Here is a 16,476-nt window from a genome sequence, read left to right as displayed (position 1 = left end):
TGTGTGGTAAAAACCCACTTTGAGGTTCCCGCGGCGGCTTTTTTTTTTTTGGTGTCTGTCTATAAATGTACCTTTTCCTCCTTTTGGAGAGCCAGTCATCCGGGGGCAAAGCCGTGGGGGCGATGGTGCTGCCTGGGATGGGGAGCCCCAGCGGGGCTTGGTCTGGTGCTTGGTCATGGGCGCATACTGAGAAGATGCTGCAGGCGGTGGAAAGGGGCCGCTTTGGGGTGTAGCAGCCATTCCTCTCTCCTCGCTGCTGTCTGCCCCCTCTCCAGTGGCACACTTTGAAAATCCGTGCCAAAACCAGTGGCCGGGTCCCCAGGCTGAGAGTGGTCCCACGCTGCCGGGGAGCTAATGGAGCCACAGTCCCCAGGGAGCTCGTTAAGCATCACCTCGGAGGGCTGCGGAGCCGGGGCGGCTGGCAGTGGGGGCTGCAAACCCCATCCCCTGTTAGGTCTCCTGCTTGCAGGAGATGTCCCTTGCCCTCCTGAGCCATCCGTCCCCGTGCCACCGGGGCAGCTCAGCCCCCCTGCCTGGCCGTGGCCTGCATCGTTGCTTTGCAGTTGTCTTTTTCTCTCTGCAGGGAGAATAACTTCATCAAGGACTTCCCCCAGCTGGCCGACGGCCTCATGGTGATCCCGCTGCCCGTGGAGGAGCAGTGCCGCGGCGTCCTCTCGGAGCCCCTTCCCGACCTCCAGCTTCTCACCGGTACGAGCTGCCCCCGGGCTCAGCCCCCGCTGAGGACAAGTGCAGCAGCAAGAGCCCCTTCTCCCACCCTGGATCCCAGCGTGGTCCCCAAAGGGCATCAGCACCCCCAGCATCTCGGGGTCCTTCACAGCATCCCTCCTGCATCCCTTGGGTAGAAATAGCATATGGGCTGTGCGAGTCCACCCCAGCACGGCAAGGCAGCATCTCCATCCCCGCGAGCTCCTGGCAGCCGCAGCGTGCCACCACAATGCTGGTCCTGCCAGCGCTCTGTGGACCCCATGGCATGACCGCTGGAGGAGGTTACCATCCCTGCTACCATCCCGTTTCTCGCCCCTGTGGCGTGTAGCGAAGCAATTGCTGGGTGTGAGCATTAAGCGTTCCCCAGAGCGCGACCACCGGGTCGGCAGCGGCTGAGCGCTGGCTCTTCCTTTGCAGGGGACATCAAGTACGATGAGGCGATGGGCTACCCCATGGTGCAGCACTGGCGGGTCAGGAGCAACCTCTACAGGGTGAAGCTCAGCTCCATCACCCTCTCTGCAGGTGAGGGTTTCTAGCGGCGGGGAGACGTGTCTCTACATGGGTGGGTGGGTGGGTGGTGGTCTTCAGCCCCAGTCTTGCCGAGCATCTCACCAGCATTTCCCACCTCCAGGCTCTGCTCGGGCAGTAACTCATGCTCCCAGCGCTGCTGCAGAGGCAGGCAGGGAGATTTTCCTCCTTTTTACAGGGGGGAAACCTGGGAGTTTATGCAGCTCGGTTGCACAAACCAAGAGCTGGGGTCAGAGCCAGGATCAAGCTAATAAGCAACACTGCGGGGAGGATTCACGTGGGGGTGGCTGTGTATACGTGTATGTAAGACAAACAGTAAGTTCTTAAAAAGATGTGGTTTCAGAAGGACCCAAAGCACTTGTAAATGCGTGTCATATAAAGCAGGGAGTCGCAGATGAAGAAGGGATGGGCAGGAGGATCCTGGAAACGTCAAAACATTTCACTTCCATGTTTTTATAGCTACACATTTTGTTTCAGAAATGCTGAAACATTTTGTTGCGACCTGAAATGTTTTGCCTTTTCATTTCAAAACAGCATTTTTTATTTAAAAATCAACCTGTTTTTAAATGGGGAAAGAAAAAAAAAAGATTTAGTGCAGACATGCTGCACAGCCCCAGAACAAAATAACCTGCTTGGAGCTGAACAAAATATTTGGGTTCAGCTCAAAATGAATTCTTCTAGCTTTTTTATTAAACCAGCCTTCTCCTTCAATAAACCAACCAACCAGCCAGATAACCTCATTTTGGTGACAGTTATGACGTATTTTCTTGCAGTATGTTTTCAGTTCCACCACTGAACCAAAACGATTATATCAGCCAGCTCTAAATGATGCCAAGGTGCTGGGTAGTCACCAATGCCTCCACAATATTTCATCTCCGTAGAGCAGTGAGGGTCCATGTCCTTGTCCCATGACAGCAGAGGCGCTGCAGGGCGTTGCTCAAGAGGTGCCCTGACCCTTGCACACCCACGGAGCTGCCATCAGCCCAGCCCCATGTGTCCCTATGGACTGTCTCCAGCTTTCCTAAAAATAGTTCTTGGTTGTGCAGGGTATTTACACTGGGGATGGTCTGCAGTGCAATCTGTAATAAATTACACCAGGAGAACATCTCTGGTTATGGTTACTGCAAAGCAAAGGCCAAGCACATCCTCTGGGGAGAGCGTTGATGATGTCCCAGCAGCCTGCAGAACAGGATGGAGCTGGTGGGAAGGTGTTTGTGTGTGTGTGGATATGTGTGTCTGTGCACACATGTGTTCACATGTACACCCCCACAAATTGATTTGAGAAATCTCTTAGGGAGAAGAATCATAGAAGGATGCCAGAGCCACAGCCCAGGGTAAATAGCAGGTTGTGGATTCCAAAGGATCATGTAGACCATGGAGGCAAGAGAGGAGGAACTGCGCTTTGCATCCACGCGGGGACTTGTCTGTCTTGAGCGGGGGATCTTCTGGGCCTTCTTTCCCCCGGGCTGTGGCTGGCAGCCCTGCCTGGCTGACCTGCCGATCCCCTGCCTCCCTCCCACAGGCTTTGCAAACATCCTGAAGATCCTGAACAAGGACAGCAGCCGGGAGGAACTGCTCTCCTTCATCCAGCAGTTTGGCTCCCACTACATCGCGGAGGCGCTGTACGGCTCCGAGTTCAGCTGCACCATCCACTTCCCCAGCAAGAAGGTCCAGCAGCAGCTCTGGCTCCAGTACCAGAAAGGTGAGGAGGGCGGCAGAAACGGGCAGGGGCACAAATGCCAGTATTATTTCATGCTGTTTTCCAGCTGTCAGCCCCTCTCCCCCGTGCATACGCCGTCACCGTGCCGGTTAGCGGGCGCAGACAGGAGACTTGTACCAAACTGAGTGCCCAGCAGCAGGAGGTGGTGGCACGTGTCCATGGGCAGCATCCCTGAGCCAGGTGAACCCGTCCTGCCTGCTCCTGCCCTTCGGCTGCCGCACTCTGGCTCCATCCTTCCCCGGGGGGACCCTCTTCACCACCTGCCCCCGGCTCTGCCGTGGTGGCCCCCACACGCCGGGGTCCTCGGCGTCGGGTGATGGAGATGTGACATAATTGAGCTGTATCAGAATGGCTTCATTTTATTGCTTGTGACAATGACAGTCTTTAAGGAAGTGTATTAAATCAATAGCAGACTCATTGTGCTACACCATAAATAATGAGACACATCATTAAACAGGGCAATAAACTTCAGGACTTTGAAGTAATACAATTAGGTTATGTTTATAAAAACTCCCTTATTGCTGTAGCCTTCTATTTGCCAATTCATCTCTCTCCTCCAGGGAGCTGGGGGTATTCCCCGGGTCTGATATTTTTCCATTGAAAAACATGTGTGGTGTTTCATAGGGCCTGTCGTAGGGCTGATGGTAATGGAGGTCGTAAAGGCACTTGCATCCTGCCCTGCGGGAGCTGCCGAGAGCGGCCTTGTTTCGTGCAAGCCAGCAGACAGAGGTGTGCTCCCGCCCGCCACCTCCGTCGCTTTCTGCCCATTTTTTTCCTCTGTCTTCCCAGCGCAGCTCGTCTTGTAAGCGTATTTATAACACCCTGTACTCGTTTGTTTGGGTTTTAAATAGTGATAAATTAAGTTTGCCATAGCAATGCCCCTGTTTAGCAGGAGAAAGTGTCGTGGAGGTGTGTTGTTTACGTACTCGTGATGTTATTAATCATTTGGGCGCGCTCCCTGCAATCCTTGGGCAAACGTGTCGGTGGGGAGCAGACCCGGAGTGGCTCCATGGTCCCAGCGCTGTCACCACAGATGCAGGGTTTCTCCGGAGATGCCAGGTGGGAACGAGGCGGATGCTGCAGTCTGAGCTCGGCGTGAGCATCGCCGCTGTTTCACAGTGCTGGGGCCAGAGGGGAGATGAACGGTGGCAACACTTGATCCGGTGGTGAAATATCTCCCATTTCTGAGCCCCCACCTTCCCCCCGGCCTGGGGCAGTGGTGGTTCCCAGGGCTCAGCCACAAAGCCCCACGGTGGCACAGGGCCTGAAGGCGAGCAGTGCCTCGCTGACAAAATAATTTCCTTTTTAGTCCATGGTATGCAGCTGGCCGAGGCGGGCTCCCTCGCTCCCCACCCGACTCCCGCCCGTGCCCCTGGAGCTATGCCCAGCCCGTGCCGCTCGTCGGGCTGCCCTGGCACGCTGGGGGCATCCAGGGCATCCTTCCCCACCGCCTGCGATGCACCAAATCGCTCGTGGGACCCCAGAGATCCCCCAGGGGTTTTGCGTGTAACGCCTGGACATAAGCATTTAATTTCTGACCACGCGGCATTTAGACACCGGGTGCTGGCTTCTTTGTGTGTGGCTCCGTCTGTGGCTTTGGTAGCTGGTGGGGTCGGTGAGGTAGAACTTCGGGGCCATTGGTACTGCAGAGGGGACCAGTCTTGTACTTAGCTCTTTGATGGCCAGAAAATGCTCTCAGAAGGACATCGAGGATGTTCAGGGCTCTTGCCGATACCGGGGGAGATCAGCTCTGTGGACAGAGAAGAAGGTGTCACGAGAAACCCAGGGCTCTCTCCTGGAGAAACACCAGTTAGCTAAGAGAAAGAGCTTGCTGTTTATGGTAGGTAGATTTTATTCCCAGCTTCTCCACTGATTTACCCTCATTTTGCCAGTGACATAAGGAGGATCTGAATAAATAGCTCCAGCTAGACAGTTCTGGATGCTTTCTCTACTTGGAAACAGCGCTGGCCCGCCGGGCTCCCCACTGCTAGCCAGCCCGTTTCCGAACTGCTCAGAGAGCGCACATATGCATCATCTCTAATAAATACAAAAGTAAGGCCAGGATAACTGTAATTTGTTAGCGAACAAAGCAGGTCAGAAGAGGAGGGGGAGAGGAGAGTCTCGAGCTAATTGGAACGGCACCAAATATGATAAAAATGCACATTGCAGCGTGTTTGCAGCATCGCACAAAATTATTTTAATATTTTAATCAACTTCATAAATCAATCGGCAGGCCTCAGGAGGCGGCCTCCGCCAATAAAGCGCACAATCTGCACGTCGAGCCCTAATTGAAAACACGGTCTCGAAGAGGAGACCATGCTGCTGGCAGCCGGACTCCTCGTAAAGCACCGGGCCAGGCGCTGGCTCTCTGCCGAGGCTGGAGCAGACCAAACGCCGCGCTCGCAGCCGACAGAGCAGCCCATGACGTGGGTTGGTGTCTGCAAAGCGCTTCCTTCAGCCAAACGGAGGAGAAGGCGATCCGGCTCTCGCCAGAGACAGCAGAAAGTTGGTGCCTTCTCGCTGCCTGGACCCACCGCCCCACCGGGACGGGCAGGCTGCAGGCACCACCGGCATTTGCAGGCTGCTCTGCCTGTAGAAATGCAAAATGTTCCCCTTCCTCCTGCAAGTAGATAAGGTGTGTGCTGGGGGGGAGGCGAGGGAGCCTCCCACCCTCGTTCCTAAGGATTTGCAGGAGTGAGTGCTGCAAACGAGAGCGGCAGAGAGGCACGGAGGCACGGCTGTCTGCCCGCGTGGCTGTGGCACGCTGAGCACTGCGCTCCTTCCAGGGCAGACGTGGAAACATCCCCCGGGCTCCCCTCTAGGAACCGTGTTAGCCCGTGAGCAAACCAAACCAAAACCCAATTTTATTTCATGCAGCATGATTAAAAGCCCAGTTTTTGGGGGCTGCTTGCTCTGGCTCTGTGCAGCCAAGCAATGCTTTAATTCATCGGAGTGGCCTCCAACCAGGGACCTTGAGATCGACCCGGCCATTGATCTGTGCCACGGGAGCCTGCATCGGCTTTCTCCCCCATCGAAGCCAGCATTTAACGCTGACGGCGCCTCGTTAAGTTCGTACCAATTGTGTGAGCGTCTTCGTTTGGCAGCTGGGGCAAACGCGATGCCCCTGGCCACCTCCTGTTGCGTGTAAGAATGTGCTGGGTCTGGCTGGGATGGAGTGAACTGGCTTCGTCGCAGCCTCTGTGGTGCTGTGCTTTGGATTTGTGGCTAAACCACTGTTGATAACACCCCAGCGTGTTGGCTGCTGCTGAGCAGTGCTTGCACAGCGTCCGGTCTTCCTCTTTCCCACTCTGTCCCCGCGGTGAATAAGCTGGGGTGCGCAAGAGGTTGGGGGAACACAGCTGCACAGCGTCCGGTCTTCCTCTTTCCCACTCTGTCCCCGCGGTGAATAAGCTGGGGTGCGCAAGAGGTTGGGAGGGAACACAGCCAGGACAGCTGACCCAAACTGGGCTATTCCACACCATGTAATGCCATGCTCAGGGATAAAACTGGAGGTAGAGGATGGGGGTCAACCCACCACAAAGACACTCACAAAATGTACAGGAGGAAAGAGTAAATCCATCCAGTAAATCCACCTGCCAGGGACTGCTTCAGTCCCTGCTAAAGGTTTATCAGAGACCTGGTTGCTCTGTGGCCCCTCGGTCTGGCTGGATGATGATGAGGAGGAGAGCTTGGTTAGGGAAAGGGAAGAGCTGCTCTGACAGCAAAATCTGACAGCCCCGGTGGGATTTCCCCAAGAGCTGTTCTAGCTTGCTTGTTCCCACTGCGATACACAAAATGCAGAACAAATATCTGTAAGTGCTCCGGCACTTAGAGAAAATGGAGATGTTATCAGCACAGGGTCTCGTCTTGTCAAGCATTTGAGTGAACAACTCTTTTCCTTCACATGGTGCAGACTAGCTGAACCTCGGTGTGGGAGACTTCTGTTCTCCAGCTGGGAAGAGTTGGAAAAAGGAATGGCGTGCCAGTGGTGTGCTGTCACGGAGGAGCACGCAGGCTTGCAGGAGCTCCCCTCCCCTGCCACCGAGGACCGGGGAGATGCGCAGCTGGGGAGCGGGGAGAGGTGCTGATGAGCTCAGGATGTGCTGTGCACGGGAGGAGGAGACTCAGGGGGTTTCACTACCCAACTGTTAGGTTGCAGCAGTGCTTTGGGACTGCAGTGAGTGAAATGTTTGTTTTGCTTGAATTTCCTGTGATCTCTAGATGGAGTTTCCTTGGCTGAGGTTACCTGGCCACGTTGGGCGCTCAGCAAGCTGAGCCTTGAAAGTGGCTGCTGCGGGTGTGAAAGAGGTTCCCTCTCAGTAACACCTCTTACATTAAAATAGTCCACGGAAGGGCTGTGCCCTGACAGGTCCTATCACATTCCCTAAGGCTTTCTGCCCACCAGCTCCCCCAGTACTTGCTTCTCTTCTCTTGGACCATATGTCGTTGGTTGTATTTACCTTTAAGAAGTTACAGTTTTCATGCTTTCTTGTGAACTCAGCAGTTTAGACAAAAGATCTTCATAAAATACAAGCCACTTTAAGCATACAGCCTCGAACTCCGTTAAAATAGCAGTCCATATTCTTCTGAGTAGGGTCTGTGGATCCTTTCTGTCCTCTCAAGGTCTCATTCATCTCCCTTCAGATCTGGTACTGCCGTAACACAATTAAGATTGAACTAGTCCACGGGAACCTTTAGTTTTCATTTCCTAGACACAATCAGGTGCATTAAGAAAGCTGTAAGGCAAGCTTTGCATCTATTAAAGGAGATAATGGCTTTCCTTTATACCTGCTTGGTCAGTAGTAAAGCATATAGAATTTCCCTGACCTTGAAATCTGTTCCTATAAACAACCACTCTGTTACCTTTGTAACACTCTTACTGCTCGCAGTTTATGTCATTATATTTATTTCAAAACCTCTGATTTTGACATTTTGTTCGTAGGAGGAAAAAACAATCTAGCTGGTTGCCGTGAAATTTAGTTTAGACTAAAATATGTGCTGTGACTCAGTCTGCTAAATGACCTTATGCACTGCTCATTGTAATCCAAAATTGCCAGGCAAGTAGAGTAATTAGTTGTGCAAAATGAAATAACTTTAAATCCTCGCATTGAGTAATGACCCAGAAAAATCACTTAAGCTATACAATAGAAAAGGCTTGAAGCATATGGCTTTATTTTTACTTTTGTAGCTCTGCCCCCTTTGATTAAGAAACAGGCTCTCCCCCTCAGCCCTTTAGAAACCCCGGCTGTCGGTTGCTGCCCAGAACAAATGTTCACGGCTTAGTTGCCGCTACCCTGAGAAATCGTAACTTCTCATAAAACGGCAGGGTAAGTCTAACAGCACCAGCACGGCAGTTGTTCTGCAAGGATCGTATACGTTTGATAAACCAGCAGCTCGGATCTGTTTAAAGAGCTGCTTCATATCATCCGAGATGAGCCCACGTGATAAAAACCTTCACCCAGATCAGCAAACCCAGCTGGGTGGCAGGACCAGGGGAGAGCCTGCACGTGCTGCTGACGTACTGGTGCCTTTGAATGCTGAGTGGCAAACTGCTTAGCTCTCCTTTGGCTCCACCTAAACACGCTGTTTCTGATACGATTGTTTGCAGCATTTAGCAAAATTATCCAGAATAATAGGTGAACCCTCACAGCAGCACTCCTGCCAGCCCCAGCAAATATGTCACCTCTGCAGCGGGGCAGAGCTGAGCCAGAAAGCCCCTTGGTGAGCCAGGGACATGGGTGATGGAGCCTGCAGCCAGGCTTCCACGTCCCGTTACTGAGCGCTCGGTGCCAGTGAATTTGGACCAGACCTTTAAAACATCAGGTATCAGCTACGGTGAAGAGTAAGATATTGCCCTTGTGGGAGTATCGTCGTGAATTCAGGTACGAAACTCTAGTATTTGTTTATGAGGTGGGCAGGGAAGTGTCAGATAAAGTTACGTGAGACCTGCCAAGGAGATCAGATTTATCCTCCACAACCTGATGGCATAAAAGGGGTCTCGTAGCCATTGTGTTCCCAAGTCTAATCCCCACTGGCCGTAAAAAACAATCTGCCACCAAAGGGAGGAGATGAAGTGTTTTTAATAAGAAAATGAGACGTTTGCAATGCGCTTTTAATTGGATCAATTTTTCCTTTATTACACAATCTTTAAAAACCAAACACATACGTATAACCAGACAAGCTCTTTCTCCAGGTAGAGAGCAGAAGCCAAACTATTTCACCACAATCCTTAATTACTCCATTTCATCTCGTTTGGCAGACGATCACAACATTGTGTGGGGGCACCACGGCAAGAAACACAGCTCCGCAAAATCATCTCGCAGTCACTATCGAGTTTTGTCAGGGGACGTGCATACCCTGGGCGAGGGACAGCAGGTTTTCTTTTTCCCTTTTCGGCCTGAAACCCAAGTCCAGAAGAAGAGCCGCAGGCGGCACACACCCCCAGGTGCCGATCGCAGCGTCCTGGCCCACCAGTGCATCGCAGGGTAGTGTTATTTTTCTTGAATCTCTGAGTGAGAAACAGATGACAGACGCTTTTTTCTGAACTGTGTAACCAGGAACAGGCTGGGGTAACCAACTACTCAGTTTACTGGACCAGCTTTTATGTCCCTTCAAGCACTCCAGGAAATGTTATTGCTAGTAGTGTGATGTTTATTGCAAGAAGAAAAATAATCCATTGGAACAGAAAATGACAGAGGTACATATTATCATAGATAATATTGCTTCAATTATTCAGGTCCACGGTAGCTTCCTGCTTGGAGCAGTTCTTAGAAACAGGAGAAATGTTTAAAAGAGATCAATAGGAGAGGAACCGCCATTACCATAATACTGGAAAAAATGCCTTGAGTTACAATGTAATTAACTGCAGAAGGGCCCAGTAATAGTTGTCATCTCCCAAAAACATACATGCAAGTTGAGATCGGCTCCCCAAATTGCAGTTACGTACCTTAGGCGACTGCCCCCTCCCACCCAACAAAAGAGAAGCAGAGAATGTAAATAATTATGTGCAAGTTGGTAGCCTTGGCAAACGCACGGAGCAGCTTCAGGAGGGAAGGGGGGTTCAATTCCCTTGGGCTCCCTCAGCACCATCTACCATGCTAGTGTCTTAGCGCCTACTCCCTTCTCCGAAAGCTATTTCCAGTGAATTATAGCGAGAGAGATAGGAAGTTGCCCTGATGGAGGGGCACCTCCATCACACAGCTGGGTGTTTGCTGTGCTGGCCCTCTTCAGCGCTTTGGCCGAGCACAACAGGGAGCGAAAAAAAAACCCCAAATCCCACCAAAATCTGCTCCCAGCACTTCTTCTGCAAAACCTGTAACTGCCGAACAACTGGCTGGAGCAGCAGCAGCTCTGAAGCCTATTTTACTTTGCTGTTTCACTGGGGGAAGGTATATGGGAGCTTAAAAAAAAAATCACCTGTTGCATACATGTAGTAGCACAAGTAGCAAACAATTTGCTGTAGCATGGCAGCCACCGTAAAATCAGCTTTTATAGTCTGTGGTGCCCCCAAATTCGCAACTATGTTGTTGATAGCAACAAATAAATGCACTGCAGTGTAACTATTATCTGTGGCAGATTAACATGCTACCGCTGTGCCCTATTTAAGTGCATCTTTCCTTCAGTAAACTATTCTAGGTGAGCAGCACCACAGCGAGGTACACATTTATCAGCCAGGAGAGCAGCGCTGCGGGGGCCTTGGTTCACACGGCTGCAGTTTTGTGCTTCATTTGGCCCAAAGCCGTGATGAACGTGAACTCTGATGCCTGCTGGTGCTGTAAAAAAAAAAAATAATCTGAGGAATGTAGTGTTTTGCTGTGCAAGGGAAAAAAAGGTAATACACCAATGGATGTGCTTCCAAGTATTAAAAAAATAAAAGCGAAACAGCCCCCCCCCAGTCCCCATCTCAGCAGTGAGTAGCTTGCACGTACGAAGTGCAGATGAGTGGAAACCTATTGCTAAACGCAATGGTCTGGAATGCAGAATACTGAAGTGCAGGTGAACATACAATATGTTGCATTTAATCCCATTTATTACAATCTCCCAGTCTTATTCCCCCAGCCCTTCCCCCCTCCCCATGAAGCTTTTGATACCAGACATACCTTCCAAAGACAGTTTCCAGGATACATTTAATAATAAAACAACAGTGAATATCAACCATAGGTTTCCCCTGGGTTTGGTTTTTTTTTTTTCCCTCCAGCCCCCTCCCTTTTTACCCCCTTCTACCTAGCAGAACTCTTAGTAGTAATAAAAACCCTATTGCCATCAGAGGGCAGTTTTTCTGGCTCAGCTCGGTCTCCCATGACTGCACAGTACTCACTTCACATTGAACAGACACGGTTCACAAATGGCACAACAGGGGCGATCTCCTGAATACCAGAAAAAAGGAGAGAAAACCCTCCCTCGTCAGTTTGAAAGTAAAGTTCCATCTCCCCGCCGTTTAAGAGGGCTATTTTGTTTTATGCAGTGCTGCAATCAGAAATTGCTTTCTCTAGTAGTTGCCCAGACAACTGCTACCCAGTTCCTTGCGAGTACCACAGCGAGAAGAGGATTGCCTCTCTAGTCCTCTAAGGGAAGGCGATTTAGAGCAGTCAGTCAGTGTTTATGGCACGAAGAAGGATACAATGGTTGAAGCTGGAAGTGTAGGAGATGTGGCAAAAGGAGGTGAGAAGGTTTATGGAGTGACCAGTCATTTAGCAAGGAACCAATACTCCAGAAGGGTGGATCCTTTCCCTCACACTTGTTCTTTTTTATTGTACGGATTTTATATAAAAAGGAAGAAGAAAAAGCAGACCACCACCACATAAGCTATTTTGTTTCTAAACGCAAAACACGACAGCCTCTGTGCCAAACCCCCCTCGGTTACGGCACAATCTTCCTGAACGCTTGACATCGGTTCCCATCAGATTGCAATAAGGCCGGAAGAATCTCTTGCTGCCAAAAGGGGCTTTACCTAGAGACATGCCTTTAAGGGGTGGAATATCTTCTCAGATGGTAACTGTAGATCTTAATGCAATGATCCCAACAGTCCAGCACCAGCAGCTGCCCTTTGGGAGTAATGGCGATACCGACAGGACAGGTGAGTCCTTCCCGGATTAAGATATTATAGCCACCTCCTTTAGGAAAATGCAGGATTTCTTTACGGCTGCTGTCAGCAACAATGAGGTCTCCCCTGGCATCGACACACATGCCAGCAATGCACCTGAAATCCTCATTCTCGGAGAAGAAGTGGCTAATCTGGCGTCCCAGCTGCCCATCTGGGCCGACGGAGCCAATTGAAAAGCCTCCTTCTAAATGGTGTTCGTACTGCCGGTTTTCCAGGTTAAGCCCCAGCCCTTGGGTAAAGTATATGGTCCCTTCAGCATCGCAGGTGACAAACTTTGGGCGCACTGCGCTACATAAGCAGCTGTACTTCACTACCCCCATGCCGCGGTCCACCGTGAAACACCAGAGTTTCCCTCCTTCCACGTCGGTCACTACAAACTGCCCAGAAGGCAGGGCGGCGATGCCCCAGGGCTTGCTTAGCTGGCTCCGGTGACACGCCACGCAATGGCCGTCCATGGTGTAGACCTTGACAGAGTTATCGTAGCTGTCAGTCACACCTATCAGGCCATGGCAGTTCATGGTGACAGAAAGGGGAGTCAAGTTGGGCAAGTCTGCTCCAAGGAAACTCAATACAAAACTATCGATTCCGCTAGGGCTCCGGCGGATCTCCTTCAGAAAGCCCTTGCGGGTAAAAACCTGGATTCGGAAATTGCCTCGGTCTGCCACAAGCACCTCTCCTTGCAGGGTGACGTGTAGGCTGACGGGGAGATTAAACATCCCTGGCAGGCTGCCCTTGGAGCCCATCTTCTTGATGAAGTGACACTGCTGGATGCTCGTGGCTGCTTCAGGCATCCTTGGCTTGGCTGGTGAGGAATTCGGTGTGCAGCTGGCCTCTTCTTGCACCAAGTCAGGCTCCCTAAAGGATGCTGATGAGGATGCTGCAGTTTCCATGAGCGATTCCTCCATGTTAACGGTCCGGGGTTTCTTCACCACCTGCCCGATCTGCAGCGGTCCCACGTGGCTCACCTTAAGGAGTTCAACCTCTTGAAGAGTCAGCTCCCTTGGGAGACTGTTTGTCAGTTCTGGTTCTTCCTCATCTGCTGCCTCCTCCAAGAGAGCTATATCTCCCTGCTTTATTTTGGCAAGGAAATAGTCACAGCGAGACATTATCTGCACTTCTGCTAAGTTCAGCAGATAAGCTTGCTCCTCCATTACCTGATTATTTACCTTCTCCACTTCAGACAAAGAGGTGGTGAAGAACTTGCGTGACCTGGCCAGTTCTTCCTGGATCTTGCGCTCTTCTTTGCTGTAATCTTGCAGAACCGCTTTGTATCTAGAGTGCAGGTCTCTCGAAACACCCTCCAGAGATGCCTTTCTTTTCTGCAGATCACCCATGAGCTCCCGAAGTCTGGCAAGCCTCGTGCCAAATTCCCTCCTACGCTCTTCAGCAGCCTCTTTGATAGCAATGACTCTATGCCCTTGGGGCATGTGTGATGTCTCCTTGCAGGGCTCACACAGAACTAAGCTACAGCTCTTGCAAAAGTGCCTTGGCAACCTTCTCCCACAGACCTTGCACATGAGAAGACCCACCACTTCCCCCAGTCCGGTGGTGTCTATGATCTTCAGCACAGTAAGATTGTCAGTCAGCTGAGCTAAGCTTGTGATCCGTGTGATTTTGCTGCAAAAGGGGCACCGTATCCCGTTAATGCTGTTTGCTAGGAGTTTCTCCAAGCACTGTTTGCAGATGGTGTGCCCGCAGTGTAAGAGCTTGGGTCTCAGGTGCTCCTCAGTGAAGGACTCCATGCAAATGGGGCACTCCAGGACCTCTCGGAGTGCATCCGAGTTGAGATGAGGGGCGGCAGCCATGGCTTTCCAAGGCAGCTTTAGCCGGTGCAAAGTCTTGTACTCGCATCTATTCCAAGGTGCTCCGATTCTGTCCTGAAAGAAAAAAGGAAATGTGATTTATGTCATCACCAGCAGTTACATATACATGCGGTTTACTTCTGGTTTATCACCCAACCCTGGAAAAAAGAAGCCCAGTTAGCTTTTCCACGTTTGGAAAGGATGGATTAGTCATCATAGCTAATCTCAGAGTGGGCAAATTCCAAAACTAACTTGCAGCTCCTAGTGCGATGAATTATTCACTTGCAAAATTTGTAAGTAGAACTGAAAGAAGTGTAATGGCAGCAATAAGGAAGCCCAATAGATATTGATGACTGAATCATCTCCTCATGGTGCCCATCTCCCGCTGCCAAGCCTCCGAGTTTACATAATTTACTGAAACCCAGGGAGATTAAACCAAGCATTCAAAATGTTGTGCATCAAAAGAGGAACCAGATGGCGCAACGCTTTAGGACATTAATATATCACCTCTGGAGACCTGCATTCAGATGTGACATCAGATAGGAACGAAATAAATGTGGTTGTTTTACTCTGCTTTTCTAGATAGCCAAAATAATTTTTCAAGGTTTCATACGTTTGCCAGAAAGTGAAACTAGAAGGAATGATTTGTCAGCTTCCACTCGTTCTGGGAATGACTGTACATACTGAAAACACACAGCGAAGATTTTACGCCACTGTATTTCATTAACCTCTGCCATGCTGCATCATGCTTCAGCATGCAAATTAAACACAGCTCGACGCGGCAGTGTTCTAGCAGGTATTAGCAATAATGGAGTTAACAGACAACTCCAAACATTCATTAATATATACTACAAGTGTTCACTATTAGTTCTTGAACTTAGCTTAATTGCATATAATTTCTCCTTATTTCACAATCTTGCAGCGTTGACCTCATTCTTGTAGTCTGGTTCAGTTTTATACCGCTCTGGTTGCCGTGCAGCTCCAATCCAGGTTTCTCCATCCTCACATCCCTCACAGCAGGGAGCAGACCCCAGCAGCTCTCTTGCTAAAGCAGCCATCCATTCAAAAGGGAACAGAACAGGGTTCACATCATTAAGTTATTATTCAGTAGACTGGGTTTCAATACCTTTGCTATTGCACTGCTTAGCCATTAAAAGAAATGGGGAAGGAAACATTTCTTCTAGAGGGAGAGAAGGAGGTAGTTAGTCTTTAAAATGAAGAGAGGGATGTGAACAGACAGCTTTTTCTGAATAATGGCTGCATGCATGCAGCACTCTCGCTTCCCTGCTGGGTTTGCCTGCTTCATCCTCGGGAGCGTTTCAGACAGAAAGGTTCGCTGTATTTCAGTCTACCATTTGCTTAAGTGGAAGAAGACAACTGCGATGAAGAAAAGTTCTTTATGTTCATAGAGAGAAGGAAAAAACAATTTATCAGCTGCACTTCACAGTCCTTCAGAGCCCGCATCTCAGGAAGGGATTCAGTGGCGGAGCAGAATCTCCAAGTACCAGGCTGGGATCTGATCCTTGGCTCAACGGTGGCACGATGAATAGCACATCCCTGGCACCCGGGGAGCAGTGACAGTCCAGGCACTTGCTGCCGCTGGCACTGAATACGCTTCCCTTTTATTCTTAGCATATATCTCGGCTGGGGAAGCAGAAGCCGGGGCGCTGCCATGTAGATCAGAAACCTTCCTCTGAGGGATGAAAAAATCTGTATTTTAAAACGATTTTTAAAAATGAAACACAGGATACCAGATCCATTATTCTTATTTTCCTTGGAAATATGTCAAAAGACTTGCTTAGGGAAGGATGAGGGAGCAGCACAGACACCAGAGACACCAGAGAGTTAACATAAAAAGCTACCTTTAAAACAAGTGTTTTCATTAGAGAACAATGGCGGAGGGGATTTTGTTTAGTTTTAAGTTAGGTTCGGTTTTTAGAAAGATGATTTGTACGACATTCTTTTCATATATAAACCCCTTTTATCGGAATGCCAGCATGCGCCTTCGGAACGTGAAATTATTTTTACTGCTGCACTTTTATCTTGATCTCGCGCTCGGCCGTGCCTTCATGGAAGCTTAACAGCGAGTTGTTCTTGCGTACCAGTGCCTCCCGAGGCAGCTCCTCCGACGCAGAGCAGGGTCTGAGAGAAAGCCTCAGCTGAGGATCAAGCTATAAAACGCTGTGAATTGTGTGAGTTTGGTTTCCTCATACTTAAAAAAATCTCCTGCCGTAGCTTCGCTTCTCACTCCGCAGTTTTTAGTTAGGACGCGTGGTGAGACGAGGAGTTTCACTTGCAATTAGTTCATGGCTTGTGTCATTAGCAAGTTAAAATAATAGGGTGAAGCTGCAAAATCTGCGTTGTGACCTCTCCCTGCACCGTTTAGGACAGGCTTCCAGCGACGCCGGCGAAAGCAGCGTGACGATCGGCGGGGTTTGGGGGGTTTTTGCTCAAGGCAAACGCTCGCGGCGTCTCCGGCGTGCCGCAGGGCCCGCTCCCCCGCGCCGCCCGAGGCTGTCCCCCGAGCCCGGCTCCGCGGGCGGCCTGCGGGCTCTCGGGAGACGCGCACGGACCGTCAGGGCGCTCGGTTCGGTGCA

General features: G+C 50.5%; 2 protein-coding genes across 3 annotated transcripts in view; one reads left to right on the top strand and one right to left on the bottom strand.

Moving 5' to 3' along the window:
• Positions 1 to 16,476, top strand: part of ASTN2 (astrotactin 2) — a 315,832-nt gene that overhangs the window by 180,110 nt on the left and 119,246 nt on the right. The window contains exons 13-15 of the mRNA XM_009282254.1: positions 584 to 708; positions 1,144 to 1,248; positions 2,777 to 2,956. Of these exons, the coding sequence (XP_009280529.1) occupies positions 584 to 708; positions 1,144 to 1,248; positions 2,777 to 2,956 (410 nt within the window). The remainder of the gene's footprint in view (positions 1 to 583; positions 709 to 1,143; positions 1,249 to 2,776; positions 2,957 to 16,476) is intronic.
• On the bottom strand, positions 9,091 to 15,002 carry TRIM32 (tripartite motif containing 32). Of its 2 annotated transcripts, XR_657734.2 has the most exons (3): positions 14,809 to 15,002; positions 11,292 to 13,954; positions 9,091 to 10,746 (listed from the first exon to the last, which is right to left on the bottom strand). XR_657734.2 is itself a non-coding variant. In XM_009282253.2 (2 exons), the coding sequence occupies exons 1-2, from the start codon at positions 14,935 to 14,937 to the stop codon at positions 11,939 to 11,941; spliced, it is 2,145 nt and encodes a 714-aa protein (XP_009280528.1). In that variant the 5' UTR covers positions 14,938 to 15,002; the 3' UTR covers positions 10,761 to 11,938. The 2 variants fall into 2 exon arrangements, 1 of the variants encoding a protein (XP_009280528.1); XM_009282253.2 differs by lacking the exon at positions 9,091 to 10,746 and having other exon boundaries at positions 10,761 to 13,954.

Source organism: Aptenodytes forsteri, unplaced genomic scaffold (assembly GCF_000699145.1).
Source record: "Aptenodytes forsteri isolate BGI_AS27 unplaced genomic scaffold, ASM69914v1 Scaffold325, whole genome shotgun sequence".
In the NCBI taxonomy this organism is placed as follows: domain Eukaryota; kingdom Metazoa; phylum Chordata; class Aves; order Sphenisciformes; family Spheniscidae; genus Aptenodytes; species Aptenodytes forsteri.
The sequence above is the reverse complement of the archived record's forward strand: the minus strand, read 5'-3'. Positions and strand labels throughout refer to the sequence as shown.